A 21576-nucleotide genomic window follows, 5' to 3' on the forward strand; every position below is an offset into this window, starting at 1 on the left:
GGGGCTGCCGACCCCCTTCCTTTCCGGCCGCGGGGTTGCGCGGCTCCGAGGGGCGGCAGCTGCCTGGCTGCGCGCTCAGCGCCCCGGGGCGCAGCGGGGCGGGGGGGGATCGGGATTCCTGCAGCTCCCCGGGGCTCTGCACTCCCCAGGGAGAAGTCTTGAGATGGGAACACCTCGGGGCTGCGGTGGGATGGCAATTCCCGGATGGCGGAGGGCACGCTGGGCCCCAAGGCAGGCTGCGCGTCGGTGGGCAGCCGGGGTGCCCCGCAAGGCACTGGACTTGCCAACTCATTGGGGATGCTCGGTGCCTGACCCCGCTCCCCCCACGGCACAACCCGGCAGCGAGTCAGCTGCTTCGGTTCAGACAGAGCCTTGTAGGGTAAGGAAGCAGCTTTCCTAGCAGTGACAGCAGAGCTGGCAGGCAGCCCGTCGCCTCGCCGGCCCTCCCGCCGCCCCCCGCTGCCTGCATCCCGGCCGCCGGCACTCACCGGGCCGCACGCTGAGGATGGCGCTGCAGCAGGTGGCTCCCACCTCGTTGGCCGCCGTCACCGTGTAGAGGCCGGCGTCGGCCACCCGGGCGCTCCTGACCAGCAAGGTGTGCCGCTCGCCCTCCGCCTTGATGGGCCGCGCCGTGCTGCTCCTCAGCGGCACCCCGTCCTTCCTCCAGGACACTGCGGACAGAGGCAGGGTCACTTCAGACCATCCCGGGGTAAGAGGGAATCCTCTCTCCCCTGGCATCGGCGCAGTTCTCTGCCCAGCTTGGGGACCGCTTTGCCATCAGGAGCAGCCCCAGGTCCTCATGGACCCTGATGGAGAGAGGCCTCTCTATGGTTCCTGGCATCCTCCTGCCCTCCAGTGGAAGATGGAGGAGGGAAACAGAGCTGCTTTGCTCGTTGCCAGCCTCTGCCAGCTGCTCCTGCCTGGTGCCTCCTCCTGCTATCCCAGCACAGGAGGGTCACAGAGGTTCTGCCTGCACCCTGCCCTTTGCACCGCACGCTGGCACTTTGTTCCCCAAGGAGCACAGAGCCACAGTTCTGCCACACAGCTCAGGTGGCCCCAAGAGCCCGGGGACAGGCAGGATGACAGTGCCAGAGCCAATTGCATTCTCATGCCTTGCGACCACTCACCTTCTGGCTGCGGGTTGGCTGTGACAATGCACTTGAGCAGCACCTCTGATCCCACAGCCACCGCTGTGTCCTGGATGGGGATCTCAAAGATGGGCGCTTCCAGGGGATCTTCACCCGCCGAGACGTAGGAATCATCAGAGGACTCTGCATAGGGAGAGATGGCCCCATGGCCATGAGCAGGGTGAGCACAGGGTTCTGGGCCACTCTGGGCATCCCAAGGTGGCAGTGAGGTGTGGCAGCACCACAGTACCCCCCTGACTGGGACAAGAGCTGTTTCCTACCTAGCTCTGGAGAGGTGGGCCGGGCCCGGCGCCCCTTCCCCTTGCTCCGCGTGCCTCTGCCTTCCTGAGCCGTCCGAATGCTCTCTTTCTTCTCCACCACTTTCGCCTGCCTTCTTTCCACCTCCTTCCCTGTGCTGTGCTGCCCTGCCCAGCTCCTCTCCAGCCGGGCCTCCTGCTCCATGCCCGGCTTTGCCCAAGGCAGGAACCGCACCTCCGCAGACACCTCCGGCCTGCGGTACAGCCCGTGGGGCACGGCCAGCCTGGCAGCCAGCCCTTCACTCGCCACCCCGGGGGCCCTGGTTGCAGCCACAGGACTTCCATCCGGGCACGAAGTCCTTTCAGCGGCACGACCCCGTGGGGTGGTCTGTGCCAACAGCCACTGCTCCTTCTTCCTCACTTCCCCACCACCATCTTGCTGCACAGCCTTCCTTGACTCCTCCACTATGCCACCCCGTGCCAGGCCTCTCCGTGCCCGCTGTCCCCCCGGCTCTGGCTCCCCGTTGGGTCCCACCAGTGCCACGCTGGATAGAGCCAGGTGCTGGATGACGTGCGTGCCGTCGGCCGGAGCCGAGGCCTTGGCTGGCTGCACCTTACGTGGCAAGGCTGAGCTGCGCGGGGTGCGGGCGGTGGGGGGCTCAGCGGGTGGCTGTGGTTCAGCCTTGCCCAGCTCCTGCGAGCGCCGCAGCTGCTGCTTGGACACGGTCCTCTTGATGCGGCTCAGCTCCTCCGAGAACTTGTGCTCGATGTCCTGCACTCGCCCAGCGAACTTGCCCCGCTCATCAAAGGAGGCTGCCTTCTGGCGGAAGGCTTGGCGACGGCTGGCAGCGCTGCCTTCTCCATCCCGCCAGCCCCCCAGCGTGCCCACCCGCCGCTCCCAGCCGGGCTGGTCGAAGGAGCGTGTCTTGCGCAGGGGCAGCCATGGCCGTGCGGGGAATGGGCTGTCTGCCTGCTCCAGGCTCCCGCGGCGCTCCTCAAAGTACTGCAGCCGCTCAAAGATCCTGGAGCCGGCGCGCACCAGCTTGGGCGATGCCCGCACCGAGATGCGGCCCGATGCGTCACTCATGGGGGTGGCGGGCCGGGAGTCCTGCGTGCTGCCCTGTGAGTGAGACTTGGGCTTCTTGATCTTCTCCTCGTACTCCTCGGGGACAATGTCCTGATAGTCGGCCGGCACCGAGGACGTCCTGCGGGGGGTCACGGGAGTGCAGGAGGCGGAGGGGAGGCGGGCAGAGGGCTGCGAGGTGGCTCCGGAGGGCGTGGGGGGGCACAGGCCAGCTCTTGGAGATGGCGAGCGGATGATGGGCGGCTTGGCGGTCAGCGGCAGGGCAGCAGGTGAGTGCGGAGGCTCAGCGCCTGGCTTTGGGGAGACAGGACCGCTGTGGGGGTCGTCTCGTCGGTACCCCCCCTGGGGGATGCTGCTGCAAGGGGAGAACGGGGGAGAGCAAGTCAGAGCCCGCCCTCACCTATGGCCACATCATGGATCCCAACCCAACCACCCAATAGGGCATAGCAGGGGACAGCCCCAGGACCCTCAAAGCACCACAGTGAGGGGGTCCAGCCACACGCCATCAGGAGCCGGCTTGTTGGTATGACCCCGTGGTGTCTTACTGCTGGTGTCTCATTGCCCAGGGACACCCATGTAGGACAGCAGTGTGGTGAAGCTGGGACACTCAGCAAGTGCCCTTCCCAGAGCTGCCATGCAGGTAAGATGAGGGCACAGGGACAGAGGGGTGCCCAATCTCCCTGGGGGGTTCCAGCATGCCAGGCAGTGCAGAGAGCTCTTCTGCAAGGCCACAAGTCATCACCCAGTGTACGTGCTGCTGCCAACATGTCCCCCTACCCTGCCTCCCCCAAAATCCCCACCCACCCCCCTGGCCCCACAGCCCAGGGCTTGGCATGTGCAGTGCAGAAATCAAAAAGTGGAGATGAGGTTCTGGTGGAACAAGCAGCCTCAAACACAAAGGGGAGGATGGAGGTTGAAGGAGAAGGCCTGCGGGGCTGGGGAGGGACAGGGGCTCTGAGCATGTCAGCAGGCCTTGGGGAACAAGTATGTCCCTCATCCCCGCTGCCACACCTAGGTGGTGGGGACAGCTTGTCTGTGGGTGTCACACCTCTGTGCCCCTATGTCCCTGACCATACAGAGCCCTCACAGCTGGCCAGGAAGAGGTTCAGTTCAGATGGGGTTACCCCCAAACCTTAACTGGCCATAGCAAATAAGGACCCTGCTCCAGGCCCCCCACCCCAGGGCTGTTCCCTCCTCACCGGTGCCAGGTGCCTACTGCTCAGAGCCTCCGTTCCTCATCCGGGCATGGAGAAGGCAAAGAAAGCCCAGGTGGAGGAGAGAAGATGGCTGCGGGGAGGAGATGGCCCCAGCAATGTCCCCTCCGCGCACTTCTCCCTGCTACTTACACATGGAGCGAGAGCGCCCGTCCTCGGTACAGGCTGAAGGCGCTGCCGTAGGGGTCGCTGGCCACTGAAAGGCTATCCTCCGACCCCCAGCTTGTGCCCACCAGATTAGCCCGTGATGCCCGCACCAGCGGCTCCACGCCCAGGTGCCGGACCTCGGTGCCACGTGGGGACGGCGCGTTTGCTTGCCTTGGAGTTCCCTGCGGCTGCCAGGCACTAGGGCGGAGGTAGGGTCCCCGCACGGGGAAGTTGGCATCCGGCTCCTTCTCCACCACAGTCTGCTGGCTGCCCGACCAGCTGGAGCGCTCCTCCGCCTGAGACAGGGCCAGCACCGAGGTTGGCGTCGTGTTCATGGAGGCGTCCACCAGGGTGTCGGAGCCACCTGGAAGAAGAGCAGTGGGCATCCCCAAGTGGTATCCCACCCAGCTCAGCCCATGGGTGGGCTGCTCCAAGAGGACCTCTTCAGCTCTGTGTCCCCGCAGCTCACCCGTGGGGGTGCTGAAGGCCGTCTCATCCTGCAGCTCGCTGCGCTGCGTCACCTGGGGGTCGCTGGGCTCATCCTCGCCGGTCTCCGAGTCTGTGGGGGAAGAGTAGAGGATGAGGGGACACGAGGAGCAGGCTGGCACTGCTTCTCAAAGACCTACCGGCTCCAGCAGCAGATGGGCAGTGCACAGGCAATTCTGTACAGTGGGAGAGCAAGGGTAGGAGAGGGATGACTGAAATATGGGGGACACAGAAGGAACAGGCTGCCAGCAGGAAAGGCAGGACTGAGGCTGGAAAGACCATGGGACAGGAGTGGCATTAGATGATGCTATGTGGGATGGAGGCAGGAGAAAAGATGGTGGTGGCGGTGGAAATGCAGGGGAAGGAGGATGTAACTGGGTGATGGAGACAGGGAGACAGTGTGGCATTGCGACAGGGAGACCCGCTGGGGGCACAGGGTCCCATCTGGGAGCAGGGCTGACATGAGGTGGGCATCTTCCTACCGTAGCTTTGCTTCCTGCAGGAGCGGAAAACTTCGCTTCCATAGGGGCAGCAAGAGAGAGAGAGACATCAACACCCGGTTATCGGCCCGGCCTGCGGAGACGCGTGGGGCACTGGGGAGGACTTTGTCCCCAGCATGTCCCTGCACTACCATGAGGCAGTGACCTGCCAGGGCAGCAGCTGTGTGGGCTGTGCCAGTTCAGAGAGCCTGGCACCATGTGCTGGCCTGGGAGGCCAAAGATGGGGCTAGGGCTGGCCAATCGCCTGGCTCAGGGCCCACAGTGGGCACCTGGTGCCTTACCCTTCCGTATGGCAGAGGCCATGGGTTTGGCACCCCCAGCCTTCTCTACACAAATTCACTACACAAACACAGTCACTATGTCATCTTCAGCATCACGTTCAGCCTCTCCTTCCCTGCATCCCTCCTGTAAAGCACATGGCATCTCCTCCTCCCCACACCATGGTCACATCCTGCCTGCACAGCAGCCAGCTCCTGTACCTGCTGCTGCTCCAGCTGTCCTGTGGGCCCTGTGCCCTCACCTCCTGTGCCCCAGGTGCTGGCACACATGGATATGTGTGCCCGGGGCACACATGCTGTATCAGGCCTGCTATGCACTCTGCATCCTGAACCCCCCTACAGCAAGTGTTCAGAGGTGCTGCTGTGTCCCGTAATGTGGTTCTGGCTGGGAGAGCACCAATGCTGCTCTCAGGATGAGGCTGTGGGGCACTGTGCGCCCAGTATATTGTGGCCAAGTCAGTGAAGAACCACTGTACTGTTCCTTCCCAGGAAAGCAAACCCACATAGATACCAAGGGTCACCATTTCTTCCTCACCATTATGCAAGCCATCACAAGCTGTGACTGCAGAGCCCTTTGGCAAAGCCCTTGGGCTCCCAATGGGGGTCCACACCGCTATCGCCTCCCTGGGCTGGTCTGGTGCAGCCCAGCACACTGCTCACTGTCCCATCACTGCCATTGCAGCAGGTTGCCTGCCACCATGTCCCCAGCTCTCCCAGCAGCACCCCTGCTCCTGGAGCTGTGAGGACAAAGGCACACACACGGGACAAACCAGGAGCCCCTAAACGCATTTTAGGGCTGTGCCCAGCCCTGTGCAGCCTCTGCTCACTGCCCCCTCCCTGGTACTGCAGGGGGGCCAGACCCCATCCCAGAAGGCAGGGGCAAATCCTGGTAACTCAACGCACCATGCGTGAAGCGACCGAAGCGCCGCGAGTGGCCGGTTTTCTGCAAAGGAAGAGAGAAGAAAGCGTTATCCACAGCACAGTCTGATGCACACCCCCAGCTGCACGCCCCCAGGGTACCTACAGGCACACACCCCACGCACACAGCCGTGCACGGGTGTAGGTGGGCACGTGCAGCGCATGCCCACCAGCGCACATGCACGCACATCTCTTGGTGCTGCTCCCCTCCTGTGCCCAGGGGTGGCACGGTGTACCCCAGTCCCGCTGCCTGCAGCCAGCAGCTTCATCTGGGCATGTGCCCAAATGCTCCACAGCCCCTTCGAAGCTGCTGCCCGCGCCAGCACAGGGACTGAGCCAGCCAAGTGTCTTCCAGGCACTGGCCCAGACTCAGCCATGGGCATGGGCCCAGCATGGGGACAGCATCCCCCAGCCTGGTGGTGGCCATGCCAGCTGTGAGAGAGGCCACCTGGCACAAGTGCCATGAGATGACCAGCCCGCAGGGTGAGAGGCGTGGGAGCCCCGCCGTCTGGGCGAGCAGGATCACAGTGTGGGGCAGAGGTGCCAGCTGCTCCCTGCCAGCTCCCTGCCCTCCTCTTCACCGTAGCTCAGGGCTGGGTATCTGCTTGCCAAGGGCCACCTGGCTGCCATGCTGATGTATGCAGGTAGGACAGGGGATGTTGTCTACAGGCAGCAGGGCTGAGTTGCCAGCACCCAACGTTGCTCCCAGCCCAGCCAGGCAGCAGTGACTCCCTGGGACAACAGCAGCCTATGCCCTTGCTGCCCATTGAGGAACGTGAGTGGGGGTCTCCCAGAGCCTCCTGCCCATCCTGCTGCTTCTAGACAACCACACAGACAGACAGCCTTTAGGAATGGATGACAGACAGTCCCCAGGAACAGACAGCCCCAGGGGCAGCCAGCCAGCCAAGCACAACCAGCAGTTAGTTGTCTTTACAACAGCAGCAGGCTCATTTTGCAGCCCCTAGGGTGCCAGTGGGCAGCACAGAGGGGCTCCCACTGCTCCCTCTCAGCATGAGGTGCTGGCCAGAGGGCAGTGGATGCATGAAACACATTTGTATTCAGGCTGAGCCAGGTTGAGCCAGGCTTCACCTCCCCTCCCTGACTGCCTGTGCTGGTTCTGGCTGGCAGCCCGCCTTCCAGGCCAGGGAAAGATAGATGAGTGATTAACTGCACCATCGGCGGATAATTCCCCCATTAAAAAATGAAAATGCAATTGAGTGCCATTATCGGGTGTGCTCACGGCTTCCCCGGGGACTGGCGCCATTGACTCCCACCAGATCTGGTGACTGCACCCAGCAGGGCAGGGCCCACTGCTATGGGGGGAGGTGAGCCCCTGGCCTCTGCCCCACAGAGCACCCCCAGCCCGGACCCCTGGGACATGTCACCCACCCACAGCTCAGAAAGCAGCATCCCCCATGCATGATGTAGGGTCACCTCCGAGCAATAAACCCTCTGCTTTCAAAGAGAGGGACAGAAAGGGGGCAGGAGGTGGCAGGAACAGCTTGGGACCAACCCCAGTGAGATGAGATCTGGGCAACTTGGCCAGCAGTGATGCACCCTGCCTGGGGTTTCATTTTCAGCCTAGGAAACAGAGCAGGGGAGCCCCTGGAGCCCACCCTGAGCTCACAGAGAAGGGAAGAAAAGCCAGTGGGGATGAGCATCCAGCCTCAGCCTTGCCCCATGGCGAGGTAGGGTGAGACTTGCCCCTGCCTCGTTGCCCCAGTACCTGCATAGACCCACCATCCTCATGCAGGGTCCTTCCAGGGGGCTATCCATCCCTATAGCTGTGGCCATGGGGTGAGTGGGGCCGTGGAGCACAGCCCTCTCCTGGCACATGGAGCCAAGCAACATGGCAGTAGTATTGCTGACTGTGAGGCCAACAGGGAGCGGGGCCAAAGGGAAGCAGGGAGGCAGCGGGTGGCCCAGGTGGTGTGCCGAGCTCAGCCAGCACAGCAGGACCATGCCCTGTCACGCAGGCCATCCCCAAGGGCAGATGAGGCATCCAGGTACTGCCCCCAGGGGAGATGGGTGCCCCCGCACCTGGGCAGGACTGTCATCTCCCCACAGCATCCCTGGGTATCCACGTCCCCATCCTGCACGCCTGGGTGGGGACTGTGGGGACACCCAGCAAGTGACGGTGGGGTGGCTGTGCACCCCCGTAGGGTGTAGCAGTGGGGTGCCGCTGTGATCCCCACGAGGGGGTTCCTGGCAGGATGCCCCCATCCTCCCCCCACCGCCGAGGCCCGGTGACGTCCTTGCTCCTCGCTCGGCAGAGCGTGCGGAGAGGCCCGCGGAGGATCTCTGCTGTGCCAGGCATGCTCCTGACGCGGAGGGGATGACGCATGCAAAGCCTCATCTCCAGCTCCGTGACCACCGGCGGCGGGGCCGGGGGGAGCCGTGCAGCCGCCTCCGCTGGCTCCGGACGGCAGGGAGGGGACGGGACCCCCGCCATGGGCTCGCGGCTGTACTGGCAAAGGCGATGCTGCACACCTGCGCGGCTCTGCTGCGAGGAACCGGCGGCTCTGCGGGCGGGGCTAGCGGTGGGATAAGCCCGGGGGGGGATCAGCGCAGAGCCGGACTCGCCCTCTCCCCACCCGGGATGGACGCGCGCCCGCTTCCCGCTACTCTCCCCTCCGCCCCACCTCCATTCCCCCGTGCGCTCACCAGCTCGCAGCCCTCACCTGGAAGCGCTTCTTCACCCAGATCTTCTTCATGCTTCTGCAGAGCCCCGGCGGCCCGGCCACCGCCGCTCAGGCCCGGCAGCGCGGCAGCCCGCGACTGGGGGGGTCCCCGCTGTCAGCGCCCCGGCGGGGCCCCCAGCATCCTCCCGGGGAGGGCGGAGGAAGAGGCGAGGGCTCGCCAGGTTGGGCTCTCGGGAGGGCTGGGGCTGTGAGCATGAAGCATCACTGGAGTGCTCCTCCCTCCATCCTTCCTCCGCCTGCCTCCGCCTCCGCCTCCTGCCAGCCCTGGCACGCAGTGACAGCGGCGGGGGACGGTCAGGGCACAGGTGGCGGGGGCACCGCGGGATGGGGGATGCGCACATACATCCCGCACCCCTGTGCCCTCCTGATGGCTTTGGCCGTGCGGGATGCGGCGCTCCGAGCCCCTCGCTCAGAGTCGCAGATCTGCTCCCTCCTCTTGCGCTCAGCACCGCTCAGTGCCGGGGGTCCTCAGCGCACCCCAGCGCAGATGACAGCAGCACAACGCTCAGCACCGGTTCTGTATGGCACTGCCACATGCACACCACGATGCCTGGCAGCTCCGGCTGCTTTTTTGCACTCCCCCTCCCAGCCCACGGCTCCCAGCATGGAGCTTGTCACGGCTTCATAATAACTCGCAAATTACCGGGTACAAAGGGAGCTGCTCGTACGACGTTGCTGACAGCCCCACCATCCAAGGGATGCTGTGGGGTTTCCGTGGAGACCCTGTGCGTCAGGCGAAGCACACAAGTGGCAGAGCTGGCACAAAGGGGATCTCCTGCTGGAGCCCGGGGACACCAATATTCCACTCAGCCCGGTGTCACCCCTAAAGAAAAGTTCCTTGCTGGGTGTCCCCTGTGCACCCTGGCACACAAATCCTGTCCCTGCCACGTGCTGCATGCCACACTGACACTTGCTCACGGAACAGCCTCTGTGCAGGGACAGCCAGCCCCGCTCCCCAGCATCCCCCTGCTGCTGATAGAAGGATGCTCGAGCACACGGTGCATACTGCAGGCCGAGGACACAGCGTGACCTTGGCTGGGGTGCTTGGGCACAGAGTGGGACAGGAGGGGACATTTTCTACCCGCTGTGCCAGCCCTGCTGCTAAAGCACTGGGCACAGAGGGTGTGTAGGGAAGGCAGAGCCCTCCTGGTGCCACCAGGGCATGACACACACCAGGAGGGGAGCAGGCAGTAGTGGGAGCTGGGGAGCAGCACCAAGAGGAGGAAGGGGCTGCGGCCCTGCACACAGCCCCCAGAAGCTGTGCTATATTTACCCACACTCGGGCCCGGGTCTCAGCTTCTCGTGTGTAACACAAGCCCTACAGCCTGTGAGAATCCGAGGGGATGGCACATTCCTCAGCAAAAATAACCCCCCGACAGCAGGAGAGGGCAGGGGTGGAGGTGACTGACTGGACAGCTGCATGCTGCTCCCCTGCCTGTTCCTAGCACCCCAAAGGGGACCAGCAGCACAGCCTCAGAGTGAGTCCTGCACCCAGGTGGCGTTAGATGGAGCCAGGAGATCCCAAAGGGCTTTGCCCCCATGCACAGCCCTACCTGGGGAAATGCTCCAGCTGTGCCAGGCTCCGATGAGACACAGCCAGGCACACCGCCCACCCCATGGCATACCAGGGGCTGGGGTGGGCACAGCAGCACAGGGAAACTGAGGCAGTCCCAGGGAGTGCCCAGAGAAGGTGACAGCAAGGGGAGGCTGCGAGCTGTGTCTGACGTTGAGCAAGCAGAGAGCTCAGGAGGGCTGGCAGGGGCTCTGGAGAAAGGGGCAGCTGGCACTGGGCACAGGCACAGCTCTGCAGAGTAAGGGCCTAAAATTAGGCACCGAGATAAACGGTGTGAGGTGATGAGCCACCAGGGACACTGTCAGCATGGCTGTCCCAAGTGGGGAGCCATCAGCACCTCCAGCCATAGCCTCATACCCTATGGCTGTGGGGAAATTGGGGATCAGGGAGGGCACGGGGGTGCTGGGACCACTGCCATGGAGATGCACAGCTGTGCCAAAATATGCTGAGTCCCCGGGATACATCCTGTGCCCTGCACTCTGCTGCAGGCAGGCTTCATCACTTGCACCAAGGGGAAGGGGCTGTGCAGGGTATGTATCACTGTGCAGGGTCAGCACACAGGGAGCACCGTGCAGAGAGAATTACACAGGGACTGCTTCATCCACCTCCCTGTCCCTGCACCCAGCCCGTCCTGCAGAGGCAAGGTTACATGGTGCTTTGATTGCTGAGTGCAGGTGGAGGCAAGGAGCAGGACCCTGTGCTGGGCCCTGAAGACACACAAATCCAACCTTGAAATAAGATGCAGCTTCGGCATCACTCATTGCTGGCACAGGGAGGGGGGCCAGGCTCTCTAGCAGGAGATTAGTGGGGTTTGGAAGAGGTGATTTAAGCTGGCTTATGGTGAAAAAGGCAGGAGGTGCAGCTGAGAAGTGATATGGCATTAGCGGGCAAGGAGCCTATGGTGGGGACCCCTGGAGCCCCTCCTGGCCTCACACACACTCCCTGCTCCCCATGCCAGGCACTGACGCACTCAGGGGACCTGGGAGAAAAGCAGGAGAAAATCATTAGTGGGGTGGAGCGACAGATTCAGGGCAAGGGATTAGAGGAGCTAAATCGGGCTCGTGCGAGCAGGGGAGAATGCGGAGCCGGTGCAGGAGGACCTGAGTACAGAGCTGGGCAGCATGGAGCCCCCCCAGCAGTGACCTGAGCCACCTTGGGAGAGCTGTCAGCCCCATGGAGAGCTGCAGCTCACTTCACACGTCAGGGAGAAAAGGCAGAGGACTGGGGCATGGCACCATGCAGAGATCATCGTGCTCCAAAGCAGGGCAAAGCCACAACCCTGCCCCAGGGCTGGCTTTGGGCGGCTGTTTGCTGAACACAGCACACGGGAGCGCCTGGGGCAGGCTGACATTCACCCCACAGCTCTGGCTGCTTTGTGCCTCCTGTGGCTGCTCCAGAAACGTGGTAGTGAGGGCTGGGAATCGGGAGCAGGGAGGCATGCGTCAGCACAATGAGAACAGGCACCTGGGGAAATCAGGCAGCTCCGAGCAGAGACACACTGCAGGTCAGAGTGACAGTGGGGTGAAGCACTGCTCTATGACCCCATCACAATCCACAGCGCCACTGACCCCAAAGGTGGGATGCACAGTGACCACACACCCCCATTGCTGGGCAGGACATCTCCTGCACACTTCTGTGCTCCCTCTCCAGGCTCACCAGCAGCAATAATGCACACTCTGCAGTGGTGTTCCCTCAGCAATCCAGCCCCAATGCAGAGCAATGTTTCTTCCTCACAGCTGCCTCGTGCAGCACAACCCCGGCGCTTTCCTCACCCACAGCCCCAGTCTTGATAGCACCTCAGTGCTCCAGGGAGGTGGCACTGCCCTGAGGTGATGAACCCACTTCTGTGCAGTATAAGGCCACTGCTGCAGCCAGGTGCCCCACGCACACCCCACATAAATGCTGAGCATAGGGCAGCCATGGGGCTTTGGAGATTCATAGAATCACCAAGGTTGGAAAAGATCTACAAGATCATCCAGTCCAACCATTCACCTATTACCAATAGCTCCCACTGAACCATGTCCCTCTACACAACATCCAGTCGTTCCTTGAACACCCCCATGGTTGGTGACTCCACCACCTCCCTGGGCAGTCCATTCCAGTTCCAGACCACTCTTTCTGAGAAGTAATATTTCCTAACGTCCAGTCTGAATCTCCCCTGCTGCAGCTGGAAACCATTCCCTCCAGCCCTAATTGAGCAGATTAAATCCTAATTCAATCCTAATTCAGCAGATGATGGCCCCTCCCTCTTGCTAATTAACCAGGCCCTGCCTACTAACATGCATAAGCTCCCCCTTCATCCCTCAGGCTCCTCCCCCTGCTTCCCCACTCTTGGGGGTCCCAGTTCCCTCAGTGCAGCACCAGTGCCCCTTAGTGCGGCCCCAGTGCCCACTACAGCTTCAGTGTTGTCATCAAAGCCACTTGTGCTCATGGGGACTGGTGCACGGGGGTGGTTGATGCAGGGGAACCGGGGGTACCATATACCCAAACAACACAACCAATCTCTCTCTCCTGCTGCCCCATGCAGGCTCACCATCACATGCCCCACCACCTCCACGCTCTGGCATCCTGCCCTGCCCGGCAGAGGCTGCTGCAGCCACATGCTCTTTCCCCAGCTGCAGAGCTGCTCTGGTGCTGCCAGTACGGGGGACCTCAGCCTGTTGCAGTCAGACACGGCTCAGCTCAAGCTCAGGCAGCCCCTGGGCATGCCTGCAAAGCATCGCTGCTGCCTTCAGCATGGGGAAGCAGTGTCAGTGGGGATGCTGGAGCTGTGGTGGTGGAGCAGAGGCGCTGCTGGCCATGTGGCCCTTACCTTCCATGTCGATGATGGCCAGCACCGCGCTGGTCATGGCCTCTCCTCGCTCATTCTCAGCTACACACGTGTATACGCCGGCATCGTCCTTCCTGCTGTCCCGGATCCACAGTGTGCCGTACTCCTCCCCGCGTGGGGCCAGCTGCTCCTCATTGTGGTACCAGCGCAGGTTGGGCCGGGGGTTCCCCACCACCACGACCCGCAGCCGGATGTCGCAGCCGGTTCCGATGGCCGCGTTCTTCAGCTTCCGCACGAAGGCCGGTGCCGCCAGGCGACCAGGGCTCTCCTCAGCCGCCCTCTGCTCCGCCGTGACCTTGGCACGCTTTGGGGGGATGCCGGGGCTCGGAGGGGCTCTCCCCATCGCCCGCCCGGGTTCCCCGCTGGCCCCGCCGGTGCTGCCACGTGCCTGTGCCCGGTGCATGTTGCTTGCTTTCCTTTCCTCACCTCCCCAGTGCCACAGTCCCACGCCCCAGTTTCCTTCCTGGTGCACACCAGGGGGTGTGGGCAGTGAGGCTGCCCCCCGCTCCAGGTGCTGTCCGGTTCACAGCGTCCCCCAGGCCGGCCACAGCCCCAGAGATCGCGGTGCCGTGGGCAAACCGGGGGCTATTTTTAGGCTGGGGCTCAGATTGCTGCTCACCACATCTCTTCTCACCCAGCGCAGCACCCGCGCACCGTGCTCCACCACAACCCCTGCCCACCCTACACCTCAGCACCTGCTCTGCCGCTGCCCCGTGCGGGTCCCGTGGTGCCGGTGCTGCCCTGCCGCTGGGCCCTGACGTCCCCCCCTCTCCTGTCCAGCGCAGCCCCCACAGAGCTGCGCTCCCTCTGCCCCCTCTCCTGAAGTGGCAGCTGCCTCTGATATGTCACATTCCTTGGCCAGGCTCCCCCTCTCCGCGCCCGCCACGCAGCCCTGCAGCCCAGCTCCTCTTGCAAAGATAGAAAGGGGCCAGCACCTTTCCATATTAGCAGTGAGGCCGGAGGGGAACCGGCCTTCCCCCCCACCTTCCCCATTCCCAGGCATGTCACCGGATCAGGACACAGAGACTCTAGAGGCATGTGGAGGGAAAGGACACCGTCATGCTTCCTGCAACGCGAGACCCTGTGGTGAGCTGGGATGGGATCCGGGCCCTGCAGTGCATCCCCATGGAGGGCTGTGGGTTTGGGGGTGCCTCCCTGCAGCCAGCAGCCAGGGCTACCAGTGCCACACGGTGCTTCACCACCCCCAGGCAAGGCAGGGCTTCCCCAGCTCTGGATTTATGGCAAACATCTCATCACCTGGGCCCAGCCTCCCTATCCAGGGGCTGTAAATCTGGGTGAGCAGGACATTAACGATATGGCACGCTGCTCGCTTGCTGTGAATGAGCCTGGCTGGGTTTGGCAGAGCCAGTGTCCAGCACAAGGGCAGCTCATTAGTGGCACAGCACTAGCACTGACGTTTTGCATGTAGGGGTGCAGCTGCGATACCCTGGGACATGCCAGGATTGGGGACCCTGATACCCACACCAGGGGCTGCAGAGCAGCTGGGCAGATGGCAGCAACTCCAGAGAAAAAGCCCGTGAGAGTTTTGGGGCCTCTCTTTCTGCACTTCAGTGCCAAGAGCTGCTCCTTCCCCACTCTGTCCCAGCACCAGGGGTGGCAGCGGGGACAGCTGGCACAGGGCAGCCCCTGGAGCAGCTGGATCTTCAAGAGGATGGCAGCGATGGGCAAGGTGGGAGCAGAGCCGAGGGCAGAGCCCTGGCCCCACCACGTAGGCAGGGAGGGAAGTCACCGCTGGTGTCTGTACCCCGGGCAGTCCTCGATGTCACAGGGACACCTGCTGGACACAGCCCTTGGGGTCTGAAAGCCCTACAGCCCTCTCTTTGGTCCTGCAGCCAAATAAGGGGGGGGTCCCCACAAAGACAGTGAGTTGTTCAGTCTCTCCGGCGGCAGCCCTGTCCCCGCCGGTGGCAACAGATTGAGGACACTTGGTTTTTGTCGCTAAAACATCCCACTGGGAACGGCGATGACGAGGGGAAGAGGGGCAGCACCGGCTGAGAGCCACCTCAACGCTTTGTGACCCTGAGGGGGGAACACGGAGCGTCCCTCCGTGTGCTGGGGGCCAGCCCAGCTCCGACTGCGGGCAAAGGGTCCCAGCAGAGTGTGGGGATCCCGCAGTCATTCTGAGGCTGCTCAGGGCTCAGCTCCCTTCGGGGACGGGCTCTGCTGCAGTCCTGGTATCGGCAAGGTTGCTCCCCAGTGGTGGAACTGAGTACCCCTCGATGTCCCCCCCCGTGTACCGCCCCCTTCCCCTCCCACGCTCCCGCCCCATAGATGCACTGGAGGCAGGGCGATGCTCCTCTTGTTTATTTCAGCCGCCGGCAGTCACGTACACGCGGTGGGGTGGGGGTGCGGTGGGGCGAGGGGTGGGGGCGCCGGCCCTGGCCCCCGGGCCTCTCTCCGGCTCCTCTCTCTCTTTGCCCCCTCTCTCCCACTCACTCACTCCTGCTCTTTCCTGTGTCCACCTACGGGTTTCCTCTCTGCTCAGCCAGCCCCATCCCCGCGCAGCCTCTCCCCCTCCTCCCCCGGACGGGGCTGCCTCTAGGGCAGCGTAGGGGGGGAGCGCAGAGCCCCGGCCCCCGGAGCACCCCAACCTCTCCCCGTCCCCGGCATCGCTGCAGCCCCACCCAGGAGAAACGCCAGCTCCGGGGCGAGCTGCTGTGCCGTGCGGGGAGACGGCTCCTGCTCCTGCGGGACCGCCCCCGAGCGGGGAGGGGGCTGCGGGGCGCGGGGGGATGCAGAACCCGCTGCTGGGACCCGAGGCCACCACCTGCTCCCCCCACCCCTTCCTGCTTGTCCCCTCCGTCCCTCTCTGCCGCCCCCCGGCCCGGCCCTGATCCTGGCGCTAGCTGCGAAGCCTTGCGAAGCCGAAGGAGAGAGCCCGGGGGTGTGGGGGGAGCCCGGGCCGTGCCCGGAGGCGGCCGTGTCGGGGGGAGTACGGGCTTGGGGGGGGCAGAAGGGCGGCTGGGCACCGGGACAGAGTCTTCTACAGCACCTCGTGCTGCTGCTGGGTCGCCTCGCTCACCACCTGAGGGAAAGGAACGTGAGATGATGCCATGTCCCCGATCCTCACCGCCCATCTGCCCCCCCCCACACACACACACAGCGCTCACCTCTCCATCACGAGTTTCGATGGTTTTGATCATCACTGTCTTCTTGGTGTGCACCTCAGAGCCACGCTGGTCTGGGCTGGTCTCTGTGGGGAAGGGGACACGGGGATGGCAGCGGCCACGCAGCCAGGTGGCATGGGAAGGTGGCACTGGGGCTGGGGCCGAGGGTTTCCAGGAGCCCTGAGTCCCCCCACCTCACCCAAACACCCCATGTGCCCCTCCTCCCCACCCTCCTCCCAGCTCAGCGTGCCATTCACGGGGACTCCCGAGGGCTCAGCCCAGCTCACCTCGGAAATTGAGAGCGGAGGCAAAGGTCTGGTGCATGGGGATGCTGATCCTGCACGGACACAGAGGGGAGAGCTCAGCACCAACCATTCCAAAACCAGGCCCCCCCCCCCATCGCCCTGCTTCCCCCTATAGCTCACCGGTTCTCCTCGCCCTCCAGCAGCTTGCGGTAGGTGGCGATCTCCACGTCCAGAGCCATCTTGACATTGAGCAGGTCCTGGTACTCGCGCAGGTGCCGGGCCATCTCATCTTTCAAGTGCCGGATCTCCTCCTCCAGCCGTGCAATGGTGTCCTGGTACCCGCCGGCCTCCCCTGCAAAGCGCTCCTCCATTTCCCTCATCTGGCGCATCAGAGAGTCGTTCTGGGGGGAAAGTGGTGTGTGTCAGCAGGGGGGTGGCACACAGAGCACCCCAAAGTCCTTCCTGGGGTTCGTTCCGTGCTGTCTATGGCTCACCGTGCCCTTGAGGGCATCGATCTCACAGGTGTAGGACTGGATCTGGTGGCGATACTCCAGCATCTCCTGCTTGGCCTGCCGCAGGGCATCGTTGTTCTTGTTGGCCGCCTGCGTCAGGTCAGACACCTGTGGAGGGGATGTGGTCAGCCGGTGCTGTCATGGGGATGGACCCACTGACCCCCCAGCCCGTCCCCAGCCCCACACCTTGGATTTGTACCACTCCTCAGCCTCGGCAATGTTCTTGGCGGCGATGCTCTCGTACTGAGCGCGGATGTCCCGCAGTGCGGCTGTCAGGTCGGGCTTGGAGATATCCATCTCCACCTGGATGTGCTGCTCCTGTAGCTGAGCCTGCAGCTCGCGGATTTCCTGAGGACACAAAGGGGTGCGTCAGGGCTCCATTCCCTGCTCCATTCCCTGCTCAGCCCCAGCCATGCCTGTGGGACACAGGGCTGCCCCTCACTTACCTCTTCGTGCACCTTCTTGAGGAAGGCGATTTCCTCCTGCAGGGACTCAATGCGTCTCTCCAGGTCGATGCGTGCCAGCGTAGCTGCATCCACATCCTGGAAGAACACAGAGAGTGGGGTTAGGGCTGTTGATAGGCACCCTCGGGTTGCAGAGGGACCACCAGCCGAGGCTGGAAATGGCAAAGCTGTGCCCATAGCCATGCTCTGGTGATGGGCACTGGTTACTAGAGGAGGGGGAAAGGAGGACAGTGGTGGCCAGGCAGCATGGGGACTTGTCTACTCACAGCTCTGAAAGCAGCCAGGTTGTTCTCAGCCTCCTCCTTCAGCTGGATCTCCTCTTGCAGCCTGGAGACAGAGAAGGAGGCATTAGGGGACACCTGGAGAGACCCCTGTCCCCCAGCATTGGTGTTCCCTCTTGCTGTCCCTAAGCACAGCGTGGCTGGTGGGAACACAGCAGATTGTCCTGCGTTCCCAGCAGGCGGAGAGAGGGCTGGCCGGGGGCCAGGGGCTCTTCCTCCCATTCCCTATTATAGTCAACGGCAACGGGAGCACAAAGGCATGAGGTCAGCTTGGTGTCATGCTCACTGCCCCGGCCCTTATAGGGACGAGTGGCCAGCAGCTGGGGGACGGGGTCCTGAGAGGCAGCCACCGGCTGAGTCACTCATGGGGACAGCAGGATGGGCTGGGCACCTGGCTCAGAGTGCAGGGAACCAGAGTGAGACGGTGGGTTTTGGGGTCTCCACAGTGCTGCGGGTATGGAGGGCACTCCAGGAGCTGTGACAAAGGAAGGGGCTGGGTGCCCTAGGCTGCAGCTCACAGAGCCTCAGGGGGACAGAAGCGCCTGTCTGTGTTGGCACAGTGGTGCAGGAACCCGACACCCATTTGTCCTGTGCCCTGCTCCTCCCCTGACATTTGGGGTCATTCTACAAGAGCAGCGCAGCTGGGCGGCAGGACAGCCCACTGCCATCAGCCTCACAGCATCAGTGGCTCCAGACTGAGCTGCTGCTCCTGCTGGGTCACCCCCAGGAGATGGAGACTCCAGCTTTGCCTGTCCACATCCCCATGATGGTACAGCAGATAACACCTGGACCTCGGGACCAGAGGTACTGCCTGGTGGCCCTGTGCCAGTTGCATCATGGTGTCCCTCATCCCAGTGGCCATTCCCCCTGGCTCCAGCCTCACCCTCACCCTGCAGCATCCCTACAGAGCTGGGAAGTCCCTTCAGCTCCTGGTGCACCATAGTACCCACAGCAGGCCGGGAGCACTGCTGGCCTGCGGAAGTGTCGCCGCTTCCTCCCCTCCCTCCCTCGCATCCGGACCCAGCAGATCACACACCCCCCCCTCCTCACCCCGTGCAGCCCTCCCTACTTCTATACATCTGTCTATCTGTCCATCAGGGCTAAGATCAGCCATGAGCTCTTCTAGCTGTAAGGAGCAGGGCCCCCTGATCCCTGGCTCCAGGGATCCTGTGCCATCAATGAACAAGAGTGCAAAGGACTCCTCCTGCTGCTGGGGACATCCTCCCACTAGGTGCTCCCCGAGCACCCCCAAAGGGCTGATGTGTGCCTTCCCCGTGCCATGGCTTAGGTAACCCCATGCCCTCCCAAGCCCTGCCAACACGGTGCCAGGGCTGTGGCCCCACCGTGTGCCGTGCAGACGGGTGCCCAGCAGGAGACACACACAGGGAGAAGTGCAGGGGTGAGGGGATGGAGCAGTGGGGCCACCGCAATGGGATGCCAGAAGGGTCTACCCGAGGGCTGGAACCATCCCCAAGGAGGGAGCGGAGAGGCGAGGGCCCCCTCACCTCTGCTTGAGCTTCTGCAGGTCGTCCAGCAGGTTGTCACGCTCCACCTCCACGCGTGCCCTCTGCCCGGTGAGCGCGTCAATCTGGCGCCGCAGCTCCCGCAGCTCCTCCTCGTACATCTCGGCCACCCTGGTGGGCTCCTTGCCCCGCAGGCGATTCACCTCGGCCACCATCAGCGCGTTCTGCTGCTCCAGGAAGCGCACCTTCTCAATGTAGTTGGCGAAGCGGTCATTGAGCTCCTGCAGCTCCACTTTCTCGTTGGTGCGGGTCTGGAGGAACTCCTGGTTCATGGCATCGGCCAGGCTGAAGTCCAGCAGCTCGCCGGCCCCCTGGTAGGCGCTCTGGTAGGTGCGCAGCGGTGTCACGCGAGTGGTGCGGAAGGTGGACAGGGTGGGCACGGCGGAGGTGCGCGACACCTGATAGACGCGGGAGGTGACGGAGCTGCCGCTGCCCCTGCTCCCGAACGAGGCGCGGGGGAAGACCGGCGAGGTGCCGCCGCCGAAAGTGCGGCGGTAGGAAGAGACCCGCTGGCTGGAGGAGTACGACTGGCTCATGGTGGCGGTGAGGAGGCGGCAGGGAGCAGGCGGCGAGGCTGGCGAGCGGCCGGAGCTCGGCGAGGCTTCGGGAGCCGACCCGCGCTGCTGCTATTTGTATCCTGCTGACATCACAGGCCCCTCCTGCTGCGGGACAGCTGGGGGATGCTGCTGGAGGGGACGGCTGCCAACCCCCGCCCTCCACACTCACCTGTGGGCCGTGGCCCCCCAACAGCCCCCCGACAGCTCGCAGATGCCCAAGGGTCCCCCTTGGTGCCACAGTCCCCTCAGCACATGCCCCTTTCATGGGTAATGTTGCTGTGGGACCAAGGGGAGGAATAGGGGCAGGAGGATGGGGACCCCCCCAGAAGTGGACTCATCCTTTCGCACTCCTGGAGGCCAGACCTGATGGCCTGGTGGGGCACACTCCCTAAACTGGCCTTATGCACCCCAGCAGCATCACAACTTGCTGCATGGTGAGAGTCCCAGGCTCAGCTCTCTGTGTGGGGCCAGGCACCATCCCCACATGGAACATGCCCTCAGAGGGGGGGGGAACATGGGAAGGGAGCAATGTGGGGGGCCCTGACTTGAGTGTGCTTGGAATTACCACCACCCTGACCCCACTTTCTGGCCCACAAGGGTCCAAGTTGAGGCTGGGCACCCTCGAGGGGGTGCTGAGTGACCCAGAGCAGGTGCTGGGGTGCAGAGCAGCCCAGTGATGGTGACGTCACCCCCGGGTCCTGGCTCTGTCACATTCCCAAAGCAGCAGGCACCCAACCAAAATAGCCTCGTACTCATCCGTGTGGGACATCAGTGGTATTTATAGCTGGGGGAGGCACCCTCTTAACCCTTCCTGTGCCAGGTGCATAGATGGCGACCCGACCCTCCCACTGGTCACTGTCACCCCCATGCAGGGGTTAGCATGCCTGGGCCCTGGGGACATCTCTCCCCAAGAAAAAGCTGTCTGCTACTGCTCACACTTCTGGGGTGGCCATATTGGGAGGCCCCCTCCTCCCCAGGCCCCACTGCCCATACAGTGCTCCCTGCCATACCCAAACCAGGCTGTTCCAGGAGCTGGCACAGTCCCAGCACCACTGTCCCCAGGACGCTGTGGCACAAGGGACTGTTGTGCCACTGAGCACAGGGTGACTCAGCAGCAGGAGCAGCACTCAGCCCTGCACCTCCCAGCCCCATGTATGCAGCGAGTGGTGCCTGGGCTCAGCGCTACAGCCTGGGGGCAATGAGGGGCTGGGTGCAGTGAATGTGGGCAGATGGTCAGGGTCCCACATATGGGTTGTGCTCCCCAGACCCTCCCTCTGTCTGGAGTCCCTCCAGGCTGCCCAGACACAGAATAACACCGTGGCTTCCCGGACGGTGCTCACTGCCCGGCGGAGCCTGACTTTAAAAGGGAAGGTATTTCCAGATGGGGCTGTTTCATCCCAGCGGGGGGGACATTGTGTAAGGGGGGGCTTGAGGGACGAGAAGGAGAAGATGGAAAAACATACAGCATCCTTCCTCCCTCTGCCCCCCTTCCCTGCTCTGACCGTGCCCAGTTCATCTCTGACCCCATGCATCAGCCCGTGGCTGAGATGCGAAGGGGCACACGGGTCCCCACACCAGCACAGCCCCACTGCTCAGCTGTCCCTTCCTGTGACTCTATCCTGCTGCTCCAGGTCAGGGTTGGGGTCAACACACTGTGTGTGGGGAGTGGCTCCCAGCATGGCGCTGACCCCCCTCTGGAATGCACTTTCTGAAGTGGCCTTTCCTTGGCCGCCCTACAGCCTTCCGGGAC

At 63.4% G+C, this 21576-nt stretch overlaps 2 protein-coding genes across 10 annotated transcripts in view; both read right to left on the reverse strand.

Annotated features, from left to right (window-relative positions):
* Positions 1 to 13657, reverse strand: part of SPEG (striated muscle enriched protein kinase) — a 30794-nt gene extending 17137 nt beyond the window's left edge. For 2 of the 9 annotated variants that reach the window (XM_085553055.1, XM_085553054.1), the window contains exons 1-8: positions 13099 to 13657; positions 5997 to 6036; positions 4798 to 4832; positions 4299 to 4388; positions 3815 to 4193; positions 1409 to 2823; positions 1128 to 1271; positions 489 to 671 (exon numbers count right to left, since the gene is read on the reverse strand). In XM_085553055.1, coding sequence (XP_085409181.1) covers positions 489 to 671; positions 1128 to 1271; positions 1409 to 2823; positions 3815 to 4193; positions 4299 to 4388; positions 4798 to 4832; positions 5997 to 6036; positions 13099 to 13519 — 2707 coding nt within the window. In that variant the 5' untranslated portion in view covers positions 13520 to 13657. Of the gene's footprint in view, positions 1 to 488; positions 672 to 1127; positions 1272 to 1408; positions 2824 to 3814; positions 4194 to 4298; positions 4389 to 4797; positions 4833 to 5996; positions 6324 to 8692; positions 8872 to 13098 lie in introns of those variants that run through there. The other 7 variants (XM_085553056.1, XM_015869141.3, XM_015869138.3 and 4 more) reach the window with 7 other exon arrangements.
* Positions 13658 to 15426: 1769 nt separating this feature from the next.
* On the reverse strand, positions 15427 to 19874 carry DES (desmin). Its single transcript, XM_015869160.3, has 9 exons — positions 19252 to 19874; positions 17732 to 17792; positions 17448 to 17543; positions 17188 to 17349; positions 16984 to 17109; positions 16670 to 16890; positions 16532 to 16581; positions 16248 to 16330; positions 15427 to 16162 (listed from the first exon to the last, which is right to left on the reverse strand). Exons 1-9 carry the CDS (start codon positions 19803 to 19805, stop codon positions 16121 to 16123), a joined length of 1395 nt encoding a protein of 464 aa, XP_015724646.2. The 5' UTR covers positions 19806 to 19874; the 3' UTR covers positions 15427 to 16120.
* Between the last annotated feature and the right edge of the window lie 1702 nt (positions 19875 to 21576).

This window comes from Coturnix japonica, chromosome 7 (assembly GCF_054131305.1).
Source record: "Coturnix japonica strain WE chromosome 7, WE-NBRP24, whole genome shotgun sequence".
NCBI lineage: Eukaryota > Metazoa > Chordata > Aves > Galliformes > Phasianidae > Coturnix > Coturnix japonica.